We start from the raw sequence: 23,039 nt of genomic DNA on the forward strand, positions 1-23,039 counted from the left end.
ATCAGTACGTAATTTATATTATTACGATCTGACTAACGTCGAGTAAACTTTGCCATTTTTGCTACAATTGATTTGTATCCATTCTATAATTGTGTAGGATAAAACGTATATGAAAGTTCAGCAATCGTTATTGTTATCCGCAATTGTTAACGGTAAAAACAAATTTAATACCGAATTAAAAGAAAATAATAAATTCCAAATTAAAAAACATCACGTTCAAAGTATGGAGGTATGGAACGATGACCTCACGCTCGCATTCACACGTCACGCGCCGGAATCCTCGATCTCGAACATACATTTTTCTCAAATCCATAAGAAGAAAGAGTAAGAGTGCGTCAATTCAATAAAAGAGAAAAAGAAAAGGAAAAAGAAAAGGAAAAAGAAAAGGAAAAAGAAAAAGAAAAGGAAAAAGAAAAGGAAAAAGAAAAGGAAAAAGAAAAAGAAAAGGAAAAGGAAAAGGAAAAAGAAAAGGAAAAAGAAAAAGAAAAAGAAAAAGAAAAAACAATAGGAAAAAGTTAAAATTAGAATTAAAGAAATAAATCACACGCGATAATCCTTAAAGGATAGAAAGTTTTTCGACGTTCGTTACGGTCATCTCAGCCTTTCTTGAACTTAATGAGCAGTATGGCGAGGGTCAGGAAGACGATGATCCAGACGAAGGTGGCGATGAAGCCGTCGTACACGACTGGGTTGGCTATTGTCCAGCCCCGGGCCAGCATCGCCCGGAAGGACTCGGTGCTCTTGGTCAATGGGAGCAGGAAGCTGATGTACCGGAGTATCGGGTGCATACCCTCGATCGGCCAGATAATGCCGCAGAGCATGACGATGGGCAGGAACGAGCCCATTGCCATGTACGTCGCGCTTCGCTCGTTTTCGCACGAGCACGCCACCACGAAACCTGTTTCAACGTCATTAATAATTATTAGGGATTTTTGGCGAATGTGGAGGTGGTGTCGATCGACGGAGATCGATTACCAAGACGGAGCACGTAGCTTATTAGGTTGTTATCGGCTTTACGCGATCATGGGAGAGTGCGGTTATGGAGGTATGATTCGCTTTTGTTTTTTGCCCGGGCTGAAAGCGTGCACCGCTGGAATTCGCACTAATGAAACGGACATACTTTCACTTCGCTTGGAGTGAAACTCCATTCCAATTAATTGATGAGAGAGTAATAAAGTACGAATAAATTCAACTTGTTATTCTAGAAGAGAAAATTGCAATAATACCGATCGAGAGCTACGCTAATTGATGCTGTCTTATCCTTCGATGCTCCGTAACGCGTGAGAAGTTTAGCAATCCTATTGCTGATTAAACTTGACTGGTGATTAAAAATTGGACACCAAAGTTTTGCGATAAGATGCCAAAGTACGCGAAGAATGCTGATTAATCACATCTTTACACCTTTAGAAATTCAATAGAAGCGATCATAGCGGTTATATGTGTGGGCAACAATAGCGCGCTCACAATATTTCATGTGTGTTAAAATGAGGAGCTTAATTATTGAATTTGTGACGAGATTATGCCTTCATTTTATTATCAGAAGACACAAATTTCGTAAAAAAAAAAAAAAAAAAAAAAAAAAAAAAAAAATATTTCGCAAATTGTTACTGTTTTTTTATTCTTAACTATGATTATTTATAATTGCTCAAATTTTAGAAGATTTATTAGTTATAATGGGAATATTATAATATTCGGGAAAACAAGAATGACCAATAATCTTAATATCTGAGATGTTCGTTAGATGGTTAAGGTTGTTGATGCTTGTGATCGTATGTTTAAGACACAAATGATAAGAGCGTGAGATGAATTTATTTCACTGACTATTGGCTCAATGCATCCAGGGCAAAATCGTGAAGGACATGAAAAACAAATGTTCGGTTACAAGATCGGGAATACACTTACCGAAACACATGCCGCAGAAACCCGTAAGAATTGTAAGTGCAGTAACCATAGCGACATCCCCCTCGCATGTAATTTTAAAAACGGCAAATGCCACAACGAGAACCATAACTGTTTGTCCCGTCATAACGAGGAACTGCGTGACGACTTGGCCGAATAAGATTTCGGGACCGGTGACACCTAATGGTTCAACAAATATTCAACAAAGAACGTTTCCTTCTACATCCTTATATATAAAGAAGAAAATGAATAGTTATTGTTACGATTCACTTACCGACGACTAAGCTCCTTTCGAGTAATCCCTCGTTTCTTTCCAACAACATGGCACCCGATGTTAGGGCGACCGACAGGAAGAAAATAATTCTAAAATTTATATATTTGTATGTCAGATATATATATATATATATATATATTTAACGTTTAATTTTACAAATTCCTACGCGGATCATAAATTGTTTTACGCACGTTAAAATAACTCCGGGAGCGGCAAAATCCGTGAAATTGGGCTCCAGAGGTCCATATATAGGTTTCTGGAACTACGCAAGCGAAGTAACCATATCTTTAATAATGGTAAACTTTCCATTGTTAAATTGGCGTGATTATCCAATAAAAGTATATACTCACTGAGACAGGAATTTCAGTTAATTTTGCACTATAATTACAGGCTGATGTGAGCTCACGCGCAAAGTCTTCGAACGAGTAATAAAGATCTCTTTGCAGCAACTGGCCAATTTGTTGATCTGAATGACAATAAAATGTGTGCATTTATCTCTCGATTAACTTACACGATCTAATAAGGGAATAAAATTTATTTCCAGATAGCAGAAAACTGTCGTACAGTTTTTCACGGTGTATTCACTTAGCATTTTATAGAATGGATAATAATAAAAAATTCAATTATTAAAAGAAAAACGAAGTTTTATAACAATTTGAAATATATTTTTGTTAATATTTTGTGCTGCAATAATGATAATTCATAATGGCAATATTATATCATCAATGCATAGTCAAGCTGTGCTTCAAAACATAATACATTCGTATAAACATTTATTTTTATTTAAACATATATCGTATTTAAAAGTATAAAGAAACAACAAGTTTTCACAAAATTAAGCCTAATTATTTCTTTTCAAACAAACGATCATATATCGTAATTCATTAGTTTTAGTATTTTTCGGAAGAAATAACGCAATGTAAATTTGCCTCCAGATAATGTAATACGTTAATTTTAAATAAATGTCAATTCGCTTGCTACTACGATAAAGAATAAAAAAAAAAAAATTAAGTCAAAGCTATTTTAGAATTAATTTATCGTTAAATCAGGTGGGATTAGCCCGTATCCATTTATCCAATGTCTTAAATACTTCAGCTCTCTAATTCAACTTTCTCTATTTCAACGCTTAATTTGGCGTTTAAAATTATAATTAAGATTCGTGCGAATGAGTAGGGATGGGCTGAGGTGGCGGGTAGGTGAGTAAGAGAGGGGGGAGTGATGTCGCGGCGGAGGGACGATGAGGGGGAGGGGGGAGGGGAGGAGGTGGATTATGAGGAGGAGGAGGGGAGGGATGAGGAGGAGGTATGGCGCGTGCGTGTGGAGAATACAGTAGGTGGATTGATAATCGCATAGTCGAATGATGAAAAGACGGTCTGGCCCTACAACTAACTACCACTACTCACTAGACATATCCAAGACGACGTCCATGTCGGCGTATATGACGCTAAACTCGTCCGCGTCCTTGCCATAGTCGATTCTCTCCCTGAGCGAGGCCGAGTAGTTGCCGGGGAAAGTGATGGCGCCCCAAGCCCAGCCCTTGACCACCGCCTGCCTCGCCTCCTCGACCGTGTCGTAAGGCAAGTAAACGACCTTTCGCTTCTCCAGCTCTTTGAGGAAACGACAACTGGACATGGTGAAATCGCAGCCTATGGAGGGCACGCAAGTATCGGCGCTTGAGTTGAGCTCGTTGTTGACGATGGCCAAACGCAGGCCCGTGGGATCCTTGCCGATCGACAGGCAGAACAGGATTATCTGCACCACGGGCAGGCCGATTATGAAGAGCATTATCCTGCAAGACGATGAATAAACACGCTTTTAGAATATCGGCACACAAGCCCGATTTCTTATCTTTATTTTATCGTTAGATTAACGCTTTCCCAAGGGAAGTGTCCACGCGCTCTTACAATCTCCTCTCCCAAATTCTCAGGTTATTTTTGCATGAGTTTGCACGAGTTTTCACGAGTTTTCACGAGTTTGCACGGGTTTGCACGCGTAATAGTTAAGATTGTTAACGATCGGCTTTCTAGTGGAATATCGAAAACGTGTTTATACGAATCTATCAGAATTCTTAGATGAAAATTAATGCTGCCTACCCAACGTTTCTCCACATCCATAGGAAATTCTTCCAAATCAAGGCTTTCATGTGTTTTGGATTGAGCATTTGAAATTTATACGATCCCTTCTCTTCCGGCGGCAAATCGAGCGCCTAAAAAATTCAAAATAATCGAATCTTTCGAGCAGGATTTATTGTAATATGATTTATCGTGTATTTTAATATCTTACGTCATCGTCCGATGTCACGGCAATACTTCTTCGTCGACTAGACACGCTCACATTATCACCGAACTCTCCGCTCATTTCTTCATCCGCATCCTAAAAAATAACACTTATTTTCATTGTGACTTTCACAGTGCCCACCTTAAATAATAATTGCAATAATATTAATAAATCAACAGGATGATTTATTTTTATATTTCAAGATTTATATTATCGTTACGAATCTATTACTTGATATATGTATATATATATATATATATATATATGCACCGATACATTTCTTATAAACTTTATTATAAGCATTCATTTTTAAACGATTGATAATACACAGAGAGGTTTTACGATAAGATTGCTATTAAATTTCGAATGTGGCAAATTAATTTTTTTCTTTTCTTTCTTTTCTTTTCTTTTTTTTTCAATCGGATGATATTAATATTGAAAATAGATGAATGAACAATTTATGTCTACTTGTGCTTTGTAGACTAATTTACAATATTTATTATAAATGACATAGATTGCAATTATTTGTAAAATATCGTATGTTGAAAATTATTAATGTTGCAAATAATCGTAAGAGCGAATAAACGAGACACCGAACGCACACGGACGAATAATAATATCGCCGAGAGCGAAAAATTAAGTCCAATGCTCGATAATAGTTCTTGTTGGTGTATTACCGGTTCCGGTGGGACACCCGTGACGCTGCTCAGGATGCTACTCCTTCTCCTCAGGCCCATATTTTGTCTGCGGCTAAGCTTAAGGAACACTTCCTCGAGGGTGTCGAGCCTATGCATTTCCATCAATTTAACGGGCGATTCCTCGGCAAGGAAGCGACCGCTGCGCATGAGGCCAATTATCCCTGCCTGGCGCGTTTCCTCGATGTAATGCGTTGTAATGATTATGGTCGTCTTACCATCCTTGGTTATGTGCACGAGATGGTCCCAGATGCTCTGCCGGAGCACGGGGTCGACTCCGACCGTTGGCTCGTCCAGAATCAAAAGCTCCGGGTCGGCGAGGAGCGAGGCTGCCAGGGAAACCCGACGTTGCTGACCGCCAGAAAGATTCTTTACAAACCGGTTCTCCGATGGTAACTGCAAAAACTTTACAACCACACCGAATTATGCGATTCCATCACCATTGTAAACTCCCCAACCATCGATATTCAAGCTAATTGCCCAAATTAAATTATTTCGCGAGTTCGCGAGTGGTCAGAAATTTTACCGTGTGCCCACTTCTTAAAATGTCAGCACTGACGATGTTTTATGCATGGATTATGGATTGCATAACAAGGCTTTATCTCCCATCCATGGGCTTACTATTTAATCACAATTTAGTTTATTCAACAAAGGAGCGTTCATTTTTATTTCAAACAAAATCTCTTGTTGATAAAATAACAATAAACTACATTATCTATAAGCTATAACACAACTCTATTATTATTATTATTATTATTATTATTATTATTATTATTATTATTATTATTATTATTATTATTATTATTATTAGATAGCGCATACCTTGAGCATTTTAATGGCTTTTATTTACTTTTAAGATTCAAGGTTATCTTAATTCATTGATTAATGAGTTTATTTAATTCAAAAAGTACTCGATAAGTAATGGAAACTTTGTTTAATAGCGCGTCAATTTGAGCGACAGACTTAAAAAATTAACCCCACCATTTATTTTTCGTAATTAATTTTCATTGTTTTACTATATCAATTGCTGAATAATGTTTATTGCATATATTTTTGTGTATTGGTATTAGCAAGATTCAATAGTTTATAAATAAATTTAAGCTCGGCTTTTCTCCTTAATGCCATGCTTATACAAATAATTTATTCTTCATATTGAGCTTGTATTTAAGAAACTTTTCGTTCGAGAATATTCGATACTTTGAGCAAATAAAATAATAATATTTCTCAACTTTCGTAAGACGCAAATACGCTCATTAAACTCCTTGTAATATTTATTTCTTAAAAGAAAACATGATCTTCGATAAATTTTATCTTCAATGATACTTATTTATTGAAAAACGTATATATATATATATATATATATATATAGCGAGGCTGACCAATCAACTTATTACCATAAATATCATCAACATCATTCGCTCACCTTCAGCACGAATTCGCGTTTATCGTCGAACTGATCCGATCCGTTGTCATGCCCGCGCACCAGCCAAAGAATATAAAAGTTTCGCGTATGGAGAACTCGCCGTAGAGGGCGATTTCCTGGGGCATATAGCCGACCCGGGGTCCAGGTACTCCTGAGCCCTTTGAACCGGGTCTACCACCCAGGACCCAGATTTCGCCGGAGTTTAGTCGACGACGACCCACTATGCAAGACAATAAGGTCGTTTTGCCGCAACCGCTCGCTCCCAATAGTCCATATCTGTAAATGTGCTTGCCAATTAATTATTTCTAATTATGATTTAACCGTTTTATGAAAAAAAAAAAAAAAAAAAAAAAAACCAACAGCGACCCATTCGTTAGCCACTATATTAAATTTATGAATATCTTGGTAATATCTATAGTCGATATGTTTTACCGAGTGAAGAATTTAGTTGACAATCGATAGATCCACCGACCGCGAAATTATAGTCTGTTGATTCTATAATAATCAATATAAATATCTTCAACATCCCTGCAATTTATATTCATTATGAATATTATCGCATTGCAATATAATATATACTTATTGATTAAAACTAATAGTACAAAATGACAATTAAACAGAATGAAACATAAAAATTTTCAACTATAGACTTCAGAGGCATTCTTTTACTAATAGATTCTCCAAAATTTACTTTTCGACAATTACCTATGCAAAAACGTATTACAAAATGAAATAAATGTAGTCTTAAGTATTACATGAAATATCGTTTAGTTTTCTTTTTGTTTTCTTTTTGTTTTTTTTTTGTTTTTTTTTGTTTTTTTTTTATTGTAAATTTGATTTGTAATGTATCTTTGAAGGATAAGTCAACTTAATTTTTTTTTGTTTTTGTTTTTTTTGTAATTTTTTCATTACGCATAATTCAATAAAATCCGAAAATTTAGATATCATCTATATGAATAGTCAGAAACGCATATAAACATCGGAATAATTAGATGTATTTACATATTGAGTCATCCGGAAAGTTATATTGAAAAATATTCAATATTCACATTGAAATATGATCTACCAGTATTGATATCTCAGCCGATGCTCAAGAAGTCGACAGTAAAAAATATATTTATTTCCGCGGTGGAAAGCACACACCGACCATACTATAAATCGTGTGGCAATTAAAAAAAAAAAAAAAAAAAGAAAAAAAAAGAAAAAAAAAATCTCAATCTCCAAGCACGTGTCACTATGCAACGAAAAGCTTACATATACGTTTTTATCATAAGTAATCATCTTCCTAATATATTATAATCAAATTATTGACAATTTTAACGTCTATTTGTTGTTTTTTTTTTTCATAAGCCCTTTTCAATACATACTTCATAGATATTTAGAATTATACAACATTGAAAAATTTATCGGAATAATTAAGAATTATATTAAGTGCAATTTTAATTGAAAATATTTTTGAAATTTGTAATTAACTGCTTGTTAAACTATCCTTCATTTTTCCTTCATTTTACCTTCATTTTTCTTCTTTTTTTTCATTCTTTTTTTCATTCCTTTTTTAATCGATTGGATTATGTTGAGTAATACTATAGAATGGAGATTTTTCATTTAATTCCTCGGGTATTTTGATATTTTGAGCATAGCTGCTTAGCTTAATATAAACACCGAAGAGAGACAAAATCTTTAAAAATATTTAAAAACATAATCGATGAAGTAATTGGATTTTATGCAAAAAAAAAAAAAAAAATTAAAATGATTTGATTTTTTAATACAAACCGAAAATATTATCGAAGATTCTCTTATTCATATGCTTTACGAGATTAGTCATGTATTCAAATTATTAAAGTCACCAAACTTACATCATTGCATTGGACGTGTTCAAACATTATAAGAATTTAATCAATATAATAGACAAACGTGACCTTACATGTACATAAAAATTCGAAATTATTACAATTAAATGTAATATAAGTAAATTAAGAACACAATGTTAATGAACGTTGGATAAGAGCGTCTTTACCGTGCTATTTATTTTGTATTTTTTATTCAACAATAATATAGATAAATAGGATTTGGAAATAATTGAAGTGATGTTTGTCTATTTGAGGCTGAACTGGAATAGGGAAACTACTATTTTAATAGGCGTCTAAGGCATCCTTTCTTTTACATTATCCATCCAAGCACTCGAAGCGCTACATTTTTGCTCCCTTAACGTCTTTCTCTCTCTCTCTCTCTCTCTCTCTCTCTCTCTCTCTCTCTCTCTCTCTCTCTCAACCTCGACCTGGTAGTCAGCGGTTAATAAATATTCATTATTGCGGTCTAAATTCCTCGGCCAATGACTATTGTTAAGTGAATAACAGTTAATAATAGGATACGAGTACTGACATTGTGCCCTTCGGTACCGTCATATTAAGACCGTCGAGGATGACGTTGGGGTTGCTCTTGGGGCCGTATTTCTTGAAGGCCCGACGCACGCAGACGGCCTGTCTGCGTCGCGTCGCCACCGTCGAGGCCTGCGTCTGGAATTGGGCCCGACGCGTCTTCAGCTCGAGGGAGGCTACCGATGAGGCCGGGGCCGCTGCTACCTCCGGGCTCTCTGTTGGCTCCATTTCTGTAACAAATCACGTCAGCTCGTGCAAGCTTACAATTCGCGAATATTGTCAATTTACGGGGCAATGTCATTTCAAAGAGATTTACATCCCTTTCGTTTTCTGGCATTACATTTAATTTTTGAGGCTTCTATTTCTATTTCATAATTATTACATCCATCGGATGGAGAGAGTGTGGAGACCATAAATTTCACCATTCCGTCACTCTCTACAGGCAATTATATAAGCTTAAGGAATGGCGTTCAATGAATAATTCTGTCTCTTACATTCGAATGCCTAAACGTTACTGATACATAGCTATTTCTTAAAAAAAAAAAAAAAATGAGCCAATGTAATGAATAATACCATTGCTTAGAACATAAAAGTTTTTTAAATTCAGAAATACGCTCGATTATCATTAATGAATAAACATTTTCATAAAGTTCTGACTATCTGACGCGCACATTGGATTAGCCATCAAGATTACCGTTTTCAACTAAATAAAGCCAAAATGTTATATTTTTCAACTGAAAAATTTTCCTCGTTACGAATAGCTTGCGTCATTAATTGTAAAATAAAGTTTATAGCTTTTGTCTAGAAACTCAGTGTATAAATGTTAGTTGTGCTCCCTGTCTCTTGTTTCAAGTATAAAATATATAAAAATCTATCTGACCATACATTGTTCATAACATTTCTTTTTCATTCTAATACACGTATTTAAAAAATTATGTATAAAATTTTCATGATAATCAAGTATTATTTAAATGACGGCTTTAATTTCATAAAATTTAAATCTCGTCTAGCATTAAATAAATATGAATATATATCTCCTTGATCCAACGATGCGTAATCTTAAATGTGCAATCAAAGTTGTCGATAGATTATTAAATTTTTTAAAATAATCTGCTTTCATTTCAATTGTTTTGTATTTTAATGTAGTTAGTGGTAAGAATTTTTTGTTTATTAACTTGAAAAAAAAAAAACAAAAAAAAAAAAACAAAAATCAATAATACCATTTTTTTCTCTATTATTGAATATTAAAAAGTCACACTCTAGTGCACTTTTCATTAATAATAGTCATTAAATTATTCTTCGGATATGATTAATTTAATGAATTATGATATGAATATCGTAACTACACGTGTACACAACTTTGTAATTTGTAATTATAACCTTATGCATAATCCGTGGGTAGGCTTTTTTTCTTTTTTTTTTTTCTCTATTCTTTTAATATATGTGATATAAAGCGATTATAGTATTTCATATTTAAATTTCCTTCTATCCATATAAGTATATCGTGAATAAAATGTTCGAGTCGCACACCAAGTTATGACGATGGCATTTCCTTCAAATCTACTGCCAAAATTTTATTTCTTATATTTGCATAATATAATTCAGAACACGTGCGCGTGAAAAGTTTTACAATTTTAAATTGTATATTCATTTTAATTTTATTATAATTTAACATAAAAGAGTCTTTCACTTAATCCAATAAACCTTGCACTTATTTACACTATTATGTGAAAAAAAAAAAAAAATAATAAAATAAAATGTCATTAATTTACAATTCTTCATTATTCTTTTTTATTTATAATTTGCTTTTACATATCAGAATGTACTCAATCATCGTATCAAAGTTTATGAAAACATTAAAATATTATGAACAGCATCAAATATTTATTCCGTCTTATAAAAATTAATTTTATCTATCATTGCCGCTTACTTCTATTCCCCTACCAATAATAATGAATATTTAGCCATACAAAGGGACAATATCGCCTCGATTGTCGCGATCCTTGAAAAATCGTAGTGCAAGTATTGCGAAGAATGTACGATAAACATAAGGGTTACGAGTCCTGAGCGCATTGAGGCACTATTTAGCGAGAGTCCCAAGGTGCGTCGCTGGTGAAAAACGTCACCGAAGTAAAAGAAAAGAAAGGAAAAGAAAAGAAAAGCATAACACAAGGACAGGCGATATAAAAAAAAAAAAAAAAATGTCCTCGTCTTTTAGGCGTTTACGAGCGAGTAGTCGGAGTCGCATAACTCGCGCGTTAGGATAGATTACGCAAGAGGCGCGTCGACAATCAAATTCATCGCATAAGAGAAGTGTAACGCGCGACGGGAGCGTGTCGCAATAAATACTCGTCGTTTCGTGTCGATGAAAGGGACGCCTCGCATTACCTGCATCGAAATTATTAATAGGACAAAAGTGCGATAAGAACGAATATGAGAAAGGTAGTGGAGAACCGATCGTTAAATGCCTTGTAATCGGCGCGTGGAATCGCTTAATTACTCGGCCGACGATTAGAAGACATTTTCACGCATTGTTCGACATGACGATTGTCAAGCGCCGTTTACTGTATTTTAATAGAGTAGCCGATAATTTTTTTCTAATACTAATATCATTCCCATTTATGATTGATACGGGGAGATTAAACGAAGATGCTCGTTACAGAAGGCATAGGCTATTGTTTTTGTAATATGAAAGGATCGCTGTAAGATACAATAAGATACACTAAATTAATTCAAGGTAAGTAAAGTAAGTTTTTTTCTTTTTTTCCTTTTTTTTTCCTTTTTTCTTTTTTTTTTTTTTTTCATTACGATAAGTATTAATTAAGATTTTTGACGTAAGTAGAGAGATTAACGCGAAGTGCATTTCTACTCGCTGGTATTACGCGTATTTATATGAATTCCAACTTATTAATTTCATACTAACAATGTTACACACATTACGGATAAAATAATATTTATTGTGATTAATAGAAACTTGGCATTGAATAACTCATTTAATTCATTAATACGTTAATAATTACAATTGGCAATGCATTGCCATATTTATTAACTAAATTAATTTCTTTAAAATCTATGAGATTTCTAACATAAGACAAATATATTTATTTCAACTCTGTTAGCAATTTTATGTTTTGTTTGAATTAAGAAAAAAATCAGAAATTAAATATTTACCGACAAGAAATTCTAATCCAATATTTACGATCTTAATACTGTCATTAAAGATACGGTGAAAGTTTTCAAATAGTTACAAAATTTTTATTATACGTTATTATTAATAGTAATGTTCAAGAATTAATTTGGGACTGATAACATATTCAATCAAAATCTATGCGATTATGGAATCCTATATCCTAGATTAAAGATAATAATTTATATTAAAAAATATTTATCTTGCAAATATTGAAAATTCATCGTACTGGATTCAATAATGGATTAGCATGTAATGGACTACCGATAATCGTTTACATTGTTCAAATGATTGAGAAAAGCATTTCGAATAAAAATCAATAATGTAACATGAACATAAACACGTGTCAATTAAACTTATTAGTAATTTTAGATAAAATAGGTCTTTCCATAAATGTTATTAAAACTACCTAAACATTTATATCGCAAGTTTGTACGTTTAAATGTTATTAAATTATACAAATCCAATAAAAAATAGTAATATATTAATTTTCGCTATATATATATATATATATATATATATGTGACATGTAAAAATTTCGTATTTATACATACAATTATTAATTTAAACTTATTATTTTGCTGTATTAATAGATAAAAAAAAAGGAAAAAAAAAAAAGAAAACCAACCAATTTTTAACAATCTATTTTTCAAATACTGAATTACAAAATATAATATAACTATATAGTTGTAAAACATATTATATAAAATAATCATTGAAAATATAAATTTTTTAAGGAATAAACGTGAATATTTATTTTTAAGAAACTCGATTTTTATTCTTGCTTTACAAAATATCATATTTTCACAATAAAAATGCTTGCAAAATAATAATGATTCTAACAAAAAGCATGAAAATAATTTTTTACCATATCTTGTTTATATCGATTGAGCTATGTATTTAAAATTATGTCATAGAAATTTGATGAACACAAAAACAATATAAAAAGAATCATCATTTTTCTTAAAGTAAAAAACAAAATTCTCTCGTGAGATTAATTTTTATGAAATTGTAAATACAGTCGGCAAAAGAAGTTAATGTATTTTTATCTTCTTTTTTTTTTTTTTTTCATAAATCACTAAATAACAATTTTTATAAAATATGCGTATTATCGATTTAATATTAAATTAACTTCGATCCTACATTATCACTATTTTACTACTTTATCAAAATATAAACGGTATTATTATTATAAATTATGCGAGGGCCTAAATCTTTAAATCTACACTGTTAATAACATTGTAAATTTTTACGTTAAATTATGCCTAAAAATTCAATATGTTGCAAACTCCAATTATATATATATATAAAAAAAAAAAAAAAAAAAAAAACTTTACAAGAATTGTAAGGAACCAATTATTTTTCTTAGTATAGTATTTTCACGTTTTATTCTTGCATTCCTTAAACTTTGTTTACAATATAATAGAATTTAGATATAGGAGATAAATTTTGTAATAAACTGTTTAAATGACATAATTGTATCTGCAAAATTAGCCAAAGTGCAATTTTTACGTAAAAATTGAAGTGCACCTGTTAAATTAAAAAGTAAGTTTTACGTTTGGGAATTATAGAAAACAAGGAACGAAGTTACCAAAGGTTATCGGCAATTGCTATTATAAACATCGCGCACGAATCTTGTTAAGGAAGGAAAAAAATTTTACTTGCAATACCGACGATGTGGTAATATCTTGAATTTTGTATTTTTTTTTTTTTTTTTTTTTTTTTTTTTTTTACATGATGCAACGAGGTGATCAAGGGAACTGGGAGAGTCGAGGTGGAGAGATCTTGCCAACACTCTCACCTACAGACGACTCCACTTAATGATCGAGCGAAAAGGGAGATCGATTCATTATGCAGTACATTGCATTTACGTACTTTGAGCGACCAATTAATTTTCATGATCTATATATTTTGCAATTTTTATTCATTCTTTAAACTAAACTTATAGTCATTTATGTATATAAATGTTATTTATTACAAAAAGGAAGAGAGTTAGTTATGCGAACGAAGTATAAATAATAATAATGAATTTGTAAATATAGTTGAGAATGTGCGAAATAATGGATTAGCTAAAATAATCGCATATTTATTCAATTTAATTTGTTAATTATGTCGATGGAATATTTTATATAATACTTAAATATTCAAACGAAAGAAAGATCGTTAAAGGTAATTCAAGGGTATTATTCAGGTATTATGTGTTTTTTTTTTTTTTTTTTTTTTTTTTCAATAACTTTTGCATTCAGTTGATATTGGGTTGGTATTCTGGCTGATATTAAATTAAAAATAATTATGGTTATAAATGATAAATATTGTATGATTTTATATAGATAGTGTCGTTCAAAACCTTTACACCATCGTCTCTTTAATATAAATATTATCGCAATGTAAAATGTAAATCGCAAATCGCACATAGACGTGTAATTGATGTAAATGTAAATCAATACAATCGATGATGTACATTACACATTTTTATTTACGATAACGCCATGTATACGGCTGCTTATAAATATTTATTGTTTATGTACATTTTCAGACCATCAATTATCAAATTGATTGTTACGTGATATAAAATTTACGTTCATTCAATTTTTAGTGGCAAAATTTTAAGTGAAAATTTAAAATTTTTTTATGTTCTAAACGAGCATAATAGATTTTATACACATGCACAGATATATTTCCGACTAACCTGTTCTTTTCACTTTCATTTTATGCAGGTCATTGATTATCGGTGAAAATATCACAAAAATGAAAAATAATATTTTTATGTAACGTTAATTATAGATTAGATTATAATTCAATGATAATACAAAGAGTTTTTACATCTGCAAATTATTGTTCATCTATGATAGCGTAAATTAAGAATGAAGTTTAATGTGTCATAACAAAATATATTATTATCCTCGAATTATCTCTGTATTTATAACTGAAATCATCAATCCTTTGAAATGCAAAAGCATTTTGTACTCTGAATATTTGTTTATTTTTATAATTAGAGAATTGATTAATGTAGAATCGATTGAATTGTATATTAATCGATAAGATATTATCAAAGTTATGGAGCCATAAATACTATTATTAATGGAGTATGATGAGTTTAACGAAAATAGTAAACGGAGCAAAAGTTTTATGTATTAGAGAAAAACTATTTTAATACAAAATCAGCGCTAATACAATATGAGTATGATAAAATAGAACTAAATATTGATTCTTAATTTGGAACAGCCGTAATGCAGCTTTAAATGATTCATTAATCAAAAATAAATAAATAAATAAAATAGAAGATAAGTAATATTTCCATATAGTTAAGGTAGATTATCAAATTGAGCGGAATGATGTGGTATCGACCGAAAATACTTCGCACGAACTCTCTCTCTCTCTCTCTCTCTCTCTCAGGTTTACATAATCCCATACCCCTTCGCGGCCTTCTGTTGGGCCTTAGGCACGAGGGATATTTCCTCTCGTAAATTATACTCGACTCACACGCACGAGCACACCAATAGCTTCGTCCGTTACCAATCGCATACATGTCGATTCGATATGTGCAATGGCAGCTCGAGAGTGACTTTATTTTACATTGAAATAGTGAAATATTTTCAAATTCATTCGAGTGTTTATGCTAGGTGTTAATCTTTCGAGTCTTATATAATGATTGACTGACTTTCATTAATCGGCGACTATCAGGAATATCCATAGTTGGTAATTTTATTTAATTTGACGAAGGCAATTTATATTAGAGAATACAAATTGTTAAGAAACTCATACCATAGACTTAAATTCTCAGTATTTTCTCAGTATTACAATTGACATTTAAGAATCACTTGTTTTATATGTAAAATGCAATAATACATAAATGAAATTTTTTTAACTCAATATAGTATGTAGATATTTTTAAATTAAAATCTTCATGAATTAACAATGACTGTAAAATGTTAAGATATCGTGTTATCAATGATGTTTTCATAATAATTTCAAACTTTCACTTTCATTGAATCTGTTTATAAATACAATTGAGGCGCTAGCGTGTTCAGAAAAAGGAACGACAAATATAATACAGTTTGAATGGATTCTAGTTCAATATTATCAATTCTTCAACTCTTTCGACATTTTGTCCCGTTGATGAATGAGCATTAAAATCATAATGCACAATTTAATTGCTGTTTCAAAATGAATTAACCTCCTTCTCTACAGGACAACGAAGCAAGTCGTTCGAATCATTTTATTATTTATTTTCATAATAAATTAAAGAATTTTTGCAAACAATACTTTTTTTTTTTTACAGCTGCAAAAATGCCCATAAATTATTGATGTAACATCTATAAACTATTAATTATAAATTATTTATGGCTTTAAAAATAATTTTAACCACTTTTACTGTTTCTTTATTAAAGGTAACGATGATTCTTCAATTTGAACATTTTATATGCTTTTCTTACAGTATCTATAGTATTTCATTAATAGTATAATGTTACATTCAATTTCCATCAATATATGACGTTATTTGTGAGCAATTTTTATTTGAATAATAGTGCTTACTTAAGTAGACACGAATCTCATTATAATCATTGATATTCGTTCGAACTATGTACATAAGTCGAGCTATCTCTACAATTCTGACATGCATACCATGAATATATATATATATATATATATATATATATATATATATATTTCACTATCTTAATTCCATTACATCACCATCTTAATACTTAGAATTACAATGCACTATTTAAATTTATTTATTAAATCCCTCCCTTCCCCAAAATTGTATCTGTAATGCTATTAAGCCAAGCAATTATTAAGCCAACCTTCAAGTGGGTGTTCTAATCACCCATGCAGTATAATTAGTATTATATTGTAGTAATATAATAATACTTAACATATACAGAGATATTCATTATAATAATGCTGAACCATACGTGGATGAATGAAACGACTGAAGTTTGTTGATATTTGTTAAATAAATATACGAAAACGTCATGCAAATGTGTATAATGATGTGCGACAGGCTATCAACAATCTACTGATTTCCCAAGACTTATAGATTTTTCATTCCTTTTCTGTTTAATCTTTTTAAAAAGATCGCTCTTGTGATTGTGAAATCGACTCTCCACTGCGAGTGAATTCGTTAAATACGCATGTTTCGGCTCTGATTTTCTGACCCGTCAAATTGTTTACTGAATTGCAATGCCGAATTTGCACATTGAAATCAGACAATTTGCAACAGCCTGTCGTTATGTGCACAATTTTTTTTATGTATGTTAATATTGTTACTTTCGCTTCGTGTGTCAGGTTATGCTGGCATTTGAAAATATGATGTTTACGATTTTGTAATAAGGCAATGAAAAGTAACAAGGTTCTTAAGTTAACTGACCGAATTAGGAATTACAAATTATATTGCTATACAAAGTTTGCTTTTTCAAATTTGTATTTTGCAATGGCTATAAAAGATTTCAATCTATTTTCAAATTTCATAAATAACGGATAACGAAGATATTAATTGAGGAAGAAGTTCACGTATGGTAAAATCGAACTCTGCTATTACTGTAATAGAAATATTCGTATTATTATTCGTAATAAAACTATCGTTACTCAAGCATTGATCAAGTTAACTACAATATTTTATTAAATTTAGAAATTTCAGATATCAATACTATCTAGGAAAGTCATAAATTCCATAGTAAATTAATTTAATGTAAAATAAACCATTTAACGTCTGTATTGTAATGTCTTAAATTTAATATATCGGTATTTATTTTCCTTATTGTTAATATAGTGGATTACTTAATAATTACCATTAGGATATTTATGAAATGAGTATTAAATTCATCATTTCTGCAAAGAGTGAATGGCATAGCAAATATATTTAACTAAATAATGTTCGAATGAATAAGAAAAATCCTTAACTCCACGCCTCCTGTGTGGAGTGCGATTAGGACTGCGTCACACGAGTTAATTTAATTGTAATTTTTATTTCAAAATAGTCTTTTCCTTAGATTCGTTGATTTATCATATATGTGTACAATAAATTCCATTTAATTCTCCTTGTTCGAACAAAATTCTTTCCCATAAATGAAATACGATGGAATACGACGATGAATTTTTAATCTTCAATATTAGCATGAAATTTCAACTGATATGTGGAAAATTTACAACTACCGACTTCTTATTTTCAGAATGATATTGACTTTTAGATATATGTTTTATTTATTAATAGAAGTATGAAAAAAATTATTATATTTAACAAAAAATTCCTTATTAAATTGTGAAATATTTATAAAATAGTTTTTAATTAGAAACATAAATAATAAATAACGTTGTCTTGAAATTTAATTTTAAAAACTTCGCACAGTGAATTAATTTTTAAATAAACTTAAGAAGTTTTAAAAAAAAAAAAACGTAATTTTTCTTTTTTTGTACAATTGTATGTTTTCGAAAATAAAAATTACAAAAATACCTATTGATTATTGTGAAGCGAGAGTGAAAAATAAATTGAATCAGAGTATTTCCATTTTGATCAAAACTGTAATAAGTTTTGTCATATGTACACAAAAATTTTCTAGTATTAATTATTTTATATAACTCATTATTATACATTTAATTATTTATAAAAATGGATGAGTTACGATGCTTTAATGTTATAAATGTTTGAATGATCTAAATTATCCACGTACAATTAATTACTCTGCGGTAAAATCGTTTCAACGAAAGTTTTTAACAATAAAGTAATTTACAATCCATTATAAATAAATTTGTGTAAATTATCTAAATAAATTATTTAAAGTTTATTTTGAATTTACTTTCTCTAAAGGTAATATATTAATTAAAAATGTGTATCATTTCGATCAATTTTATTAACCAATTGACGTTATATATTTTTTATTGTCTATTGTCATTATATCTTTAATTTTTTAAAATTATATACAACTTTCATACAATAATTATATATATATATATATATATTATATAAATTGATTTAAAAATTATTTATGAAAAAAAACAATATTACCTGAGATATACAATGATGAAGATTTTGAAGTCGAAAGTTTACTAGTTTATTGTCCATATAATCATTTTTAAAATGAATAGATGTTAATTAAGCATATGAAGTAAGATATTTACACGAGTGATAATATCTTGTGAAATTTGATCAAAGCATTTATTTGGAACATTTCCTTTATCCAATATCCAATGAAATGTTAATGATTCATTCAGAATTGGATAAAGTGAAAAGCTGATAAAGGAAAATAACTATAATTATACTTGAAGAAGGTGGTGTAGTCATTTGTGAGTTATTAAAAACAAAAATCGTTCTTCCCCGTTCCATTAAATGAAGGACATTGGCTGCAATAAATAAAATAATAACTATTCGCTTTAATTTTTCCAATAAATAAATATTTACCACTTGAGTGGTTTATTATTAAAAATTAACGTTACGCGTATAATTAAATTAATAGAATTAATGAATTTAAACTTTCGATGACTTAATACTACTCAAAATTGAAATATATAAATTTATATAAATATATAAAATGTCAAGGTGAATTATAAATAATATAGCGATAGCGTTTATCAATACCATCACTTTAACGCCAATTGCTCACGAAACGATACTTTTAATGTTTAACATGTAACATAAGATAAATCTTTCCTTACACATTGATTTTACAACATGTCAGATATTTTATCAATGTGGCGACTGTGAAATTTTATGAAAAAAAAAGAAAGAAAAAAAGAAAAAAACCAATAGGTGAAAATAAAAATAAAAATCGATTCTTTCAAATGCTAATACCTGTTTAAAATTAAATTCGAAAACTGGTGACTGCAAATCTAAATATTTAAATTTGTTTATTTTAATTTAGCTCTAGAATTAGAAAATGCACATATTAGATGCGAAGTGTTCGGAGAGGCGATTTATTTTCTGTAAGGAAAAATAAAATCTTGCTTTAAAGCGAAGGAAAAGAAACGGATATTATTAATAGTTAACGTTAAATAATACAATCGACAAGTTGCATAATTATTTCTTTTAGAATGCACGGAGTGCCTAATTTTTTCACGGTATATTTTGCAAATGATAATATAAAATAATAATTCGAATCGATAAGTTTTGACATTATAATAAAGCGCATAGCACACGAAAATCTTTATTTCCATAAGAAATATAATTTTCACGTACTACAGCATGAAAAACTTGATGAAGTGCGTATGACGCGTAGTCAGGTAAAATAATTTATTTTCATTGAAAAAATTTTCCAATTCTGCACTTATAAACGGATAACAAAAGAAACGGCTGACAACGTACAAAGAATGAATTGTGCGTGAAAAAATGAGTAAGAAGACCAAATGGGGAGCCGGAGTGTGATGGAAAATGACACTTGATACTGAAATCGTAAGGCAAAAGGGAAACAAAGCAGTCGAGTACACTGATCCTTTTAAACGTCGAAGCGGGGAGTCATCCTTATCCTTAAACCTTAAGCCAAAAAGCCAGTGGCGCAATTATGCCCTCGGACGAAATACCTTCGATCATTCTTCTCTCTTCTTCACTCTCTGTCTCTGTCTCTCTCTCTCTCTCTCTCTCCGTATCTGAGTAGCCACTCGAGCGCGAACTATCCCGTACAGCTCGGCGGGCTGTTTGACGCACTTCCCAAACCTCACGAACTCCGAAGGGCCGAACCACGAGGACACATTCGCCGAGTGCTTGACCGGCCGGCCGCCTGTCTGCGTATCTGCGTGGCTGCGTGCGTGCGTGCGTGCGTGCGTTCGTGCGTGCGTGCGTGCGTGCGTGCGTGCGTGTGGCTCGCGCGCGCAGCCACCGAGAACTGGAGAACCGCACGGGTCGCCGGACGGGCTCGAGCCTACGAGGAGGAGGAGGAGGAGTTGGTCGTTGGCGGGGGCCGAGAGAGCGCTGACGTCGCGGTCGAGCGGCGATTCGCGGTGACGGGGAGACGAGGCCGAACTTCCGGGCCCTGGCTATCCCTTTGGCTTGGGGCTCGGCATCCTGCTGTATCCTCGGCCTCGCTTCCACGAATCAAGCCCCCTCGGCTCAGCTCGGCTCGCCCGTTTTTAATCCTGTGAAGTCCAGTTTGGTCCATCGAATGTTTTTGCAAATATGCCCGCGGCTCCTTTCGACTGGCCGCTCGATTCGATTCCCGCCAGCTTCCATCAAGGAAACAAGAATCTCTCATTTATCGTTACGCTAATAAGCTACGGTAATTATGCAATTTTTTATTCGACTTCGTTGTCTCGTGTGTGCAATTTTAACTGCATTTTTACATCTGAGATGCAGTTAAGAGACGACGTTTATAAGAGTTTTTTGCAATTCGATTATAGATTTTGCGAGTCTCGGTTTGCTTTTGATCGATTAATTCAGTCAATTTATTAATTTCCTACAAATCAATTTAAAAGCATAATGAATCGATAAACATTTCTCCATCAATTCTGTTTCTCTCTTTTATTCACAATGTACGCTAAGATAAGTTTCTCATTTATTCTGTCAAGCTGTCAAGCAATGCATTTTTTAAAAGACAGTCCATACGTGAAAATGGGATTCAACATCGGGATTCCGAGGATCTGGCGATATTATAAAAGTTTCCTCGGAGTTCAAGATCCGTCAGCTTCTTTCAAGGATGCGAGAAGATCCCCGACTTTTTTTCACAATATCTTTTTCCGCAATCGCCACTCGTTCATTCTTTTAGCGCTTAAATTCATTCTCGAGTAAGAGGAACTGAGAGAACCGTCAATCTCTGCAGCTCTTTAGCTCGCTTATTGACCAATTTCATTACATGCGTAACACGTTTTGAAATTTATCCGTGGTGTTGAACAACCTTTTCTAATTTTTTTTATAGTTCTTTATACCTCTAATCTCTGGTTATAAAACACAATGTTACTATTAGCATGTTTGAGGCACAATTTCGAATTCTGGATTACATTTTTTGTTAATTTGAACAATCGTTACTCTTAAGTAAAATAAGCTGATTAGTGATAGTCAAAAACATTAAAGATAAATTTTTATTTTCTACAAAAATCAAAGAAATATTTATATAAAACATTCTGCTTTTTTTGTTTCGTGCATAGGTTTTTGAATATTTTAATTACTTTGATGATTATTTATATTCTAATATTTTTATATATATATATATATATATATATATATATATATATATTGCTTATGCAAGAAATAAATCTATCGATGCAATAACAATCAAATCATATCTTGAAGAATAAATAATAAAATAGTTAGATAAATAATACTAATAATATAATAAATATTCAATAGAGATAAGATTATTTAAAATTTATTCATATTATAGGGCGTAAATTTAAATAAATATTTTTTATTCATGAATATTTTATGAAAAAAAAAAACAAATTTCCTACTAAATGATAATACACGATATGCTCATAAATGTACCTAAAATAAGTACTATAATTATTTATAATTAATAAAACTCTTTTCTAGTGTAAAAATCGACCGTTGAGGATAATTTATAAAATTCACGTTACATGAAAGATTAACTTAAAACAATAGCCAAACTTACTAAATGATGTATATAATTATTATGTAGAAGATTAATTAATGATTTCTCAATAATTACATATCAATATATGGCATCACTAACTCATTAATCATAGCTTCAATGCAACTGTAAAATTACAGATTAATAATAAGTAATTGATGAATAATAAGGAAAAGTAGGATTCTAAAGAAAATTGAAAAAGAAAATTTAAATATCAATGAATTAAGATTTTTAATGTAAAATTTCTTAAATTACCAAGTACTCGATTTCTTTCTTATATTCTTATTGCTGCTTTCATTAAAATTTATTTTGATCTTAAATGTTCCTTAAGTTAAAGTTATGTTGCTCTTATTTCGCCTAACGTACGTAATTTCCAATTAAAAACAATG

At 31.2% G+C, this 23,039-nt stretch overlaps 1 protein-coding gene across 1 annotated transcript; it reads right to left on the reverse strand.

Moving 5' to 3' along the window:
- Positions 1–509: 509 nt before the first annotated feature.
- Positions 510–20,681, reverse strand: LOC105368817 (ABC transporter G family member 20). The gene is made up of 13 exons (XM_011507948.1): positions 20,651–20,681; positions 8,951–9,176; positions 6,600–6,844; positions 6,343–6,368; positions 5,128–5,550; positions 4,457–4,546; positions 4,267–4,379; positions 3,577–3,962; positions 2,524–2,639; positions 2,365–2,435; positions 2,174–2,262; positions 1,903–2,079; positions 510–898 (listed from the first exon to the last, which is right to left on the reverse strand). The coding sequence occupies exons 1-13, from the start codon at positions 20,658–20,660 to the stop codon at positions 597–599; spliced, it is 2,274 nt and encodes a 757-aa protein (XP_011506250.1). The 5' UTR covers positions 20,661–20,681; the 3' UTR covers positions 510–596.
- Between the last annotated feature and the right edge of the window lie 2,358 nt (positions 20,682–23,039).

Source organism: Ceratosolen solmsi, unplaced genomic scaffold (assembly GCF_000503995.2).
Source record: "Ceratosolen solmsi marchali unplaced genomic scaffold, CerSol_1.0 scaffold10, whole genome shotgun sequence".
Lineage (NCBI taxonomy): Eukaryota > Metazoa > Arthropoda > Insecta > Hymenoptera > Agaonidae > Ceratosolen > Ceratosolen solmsi.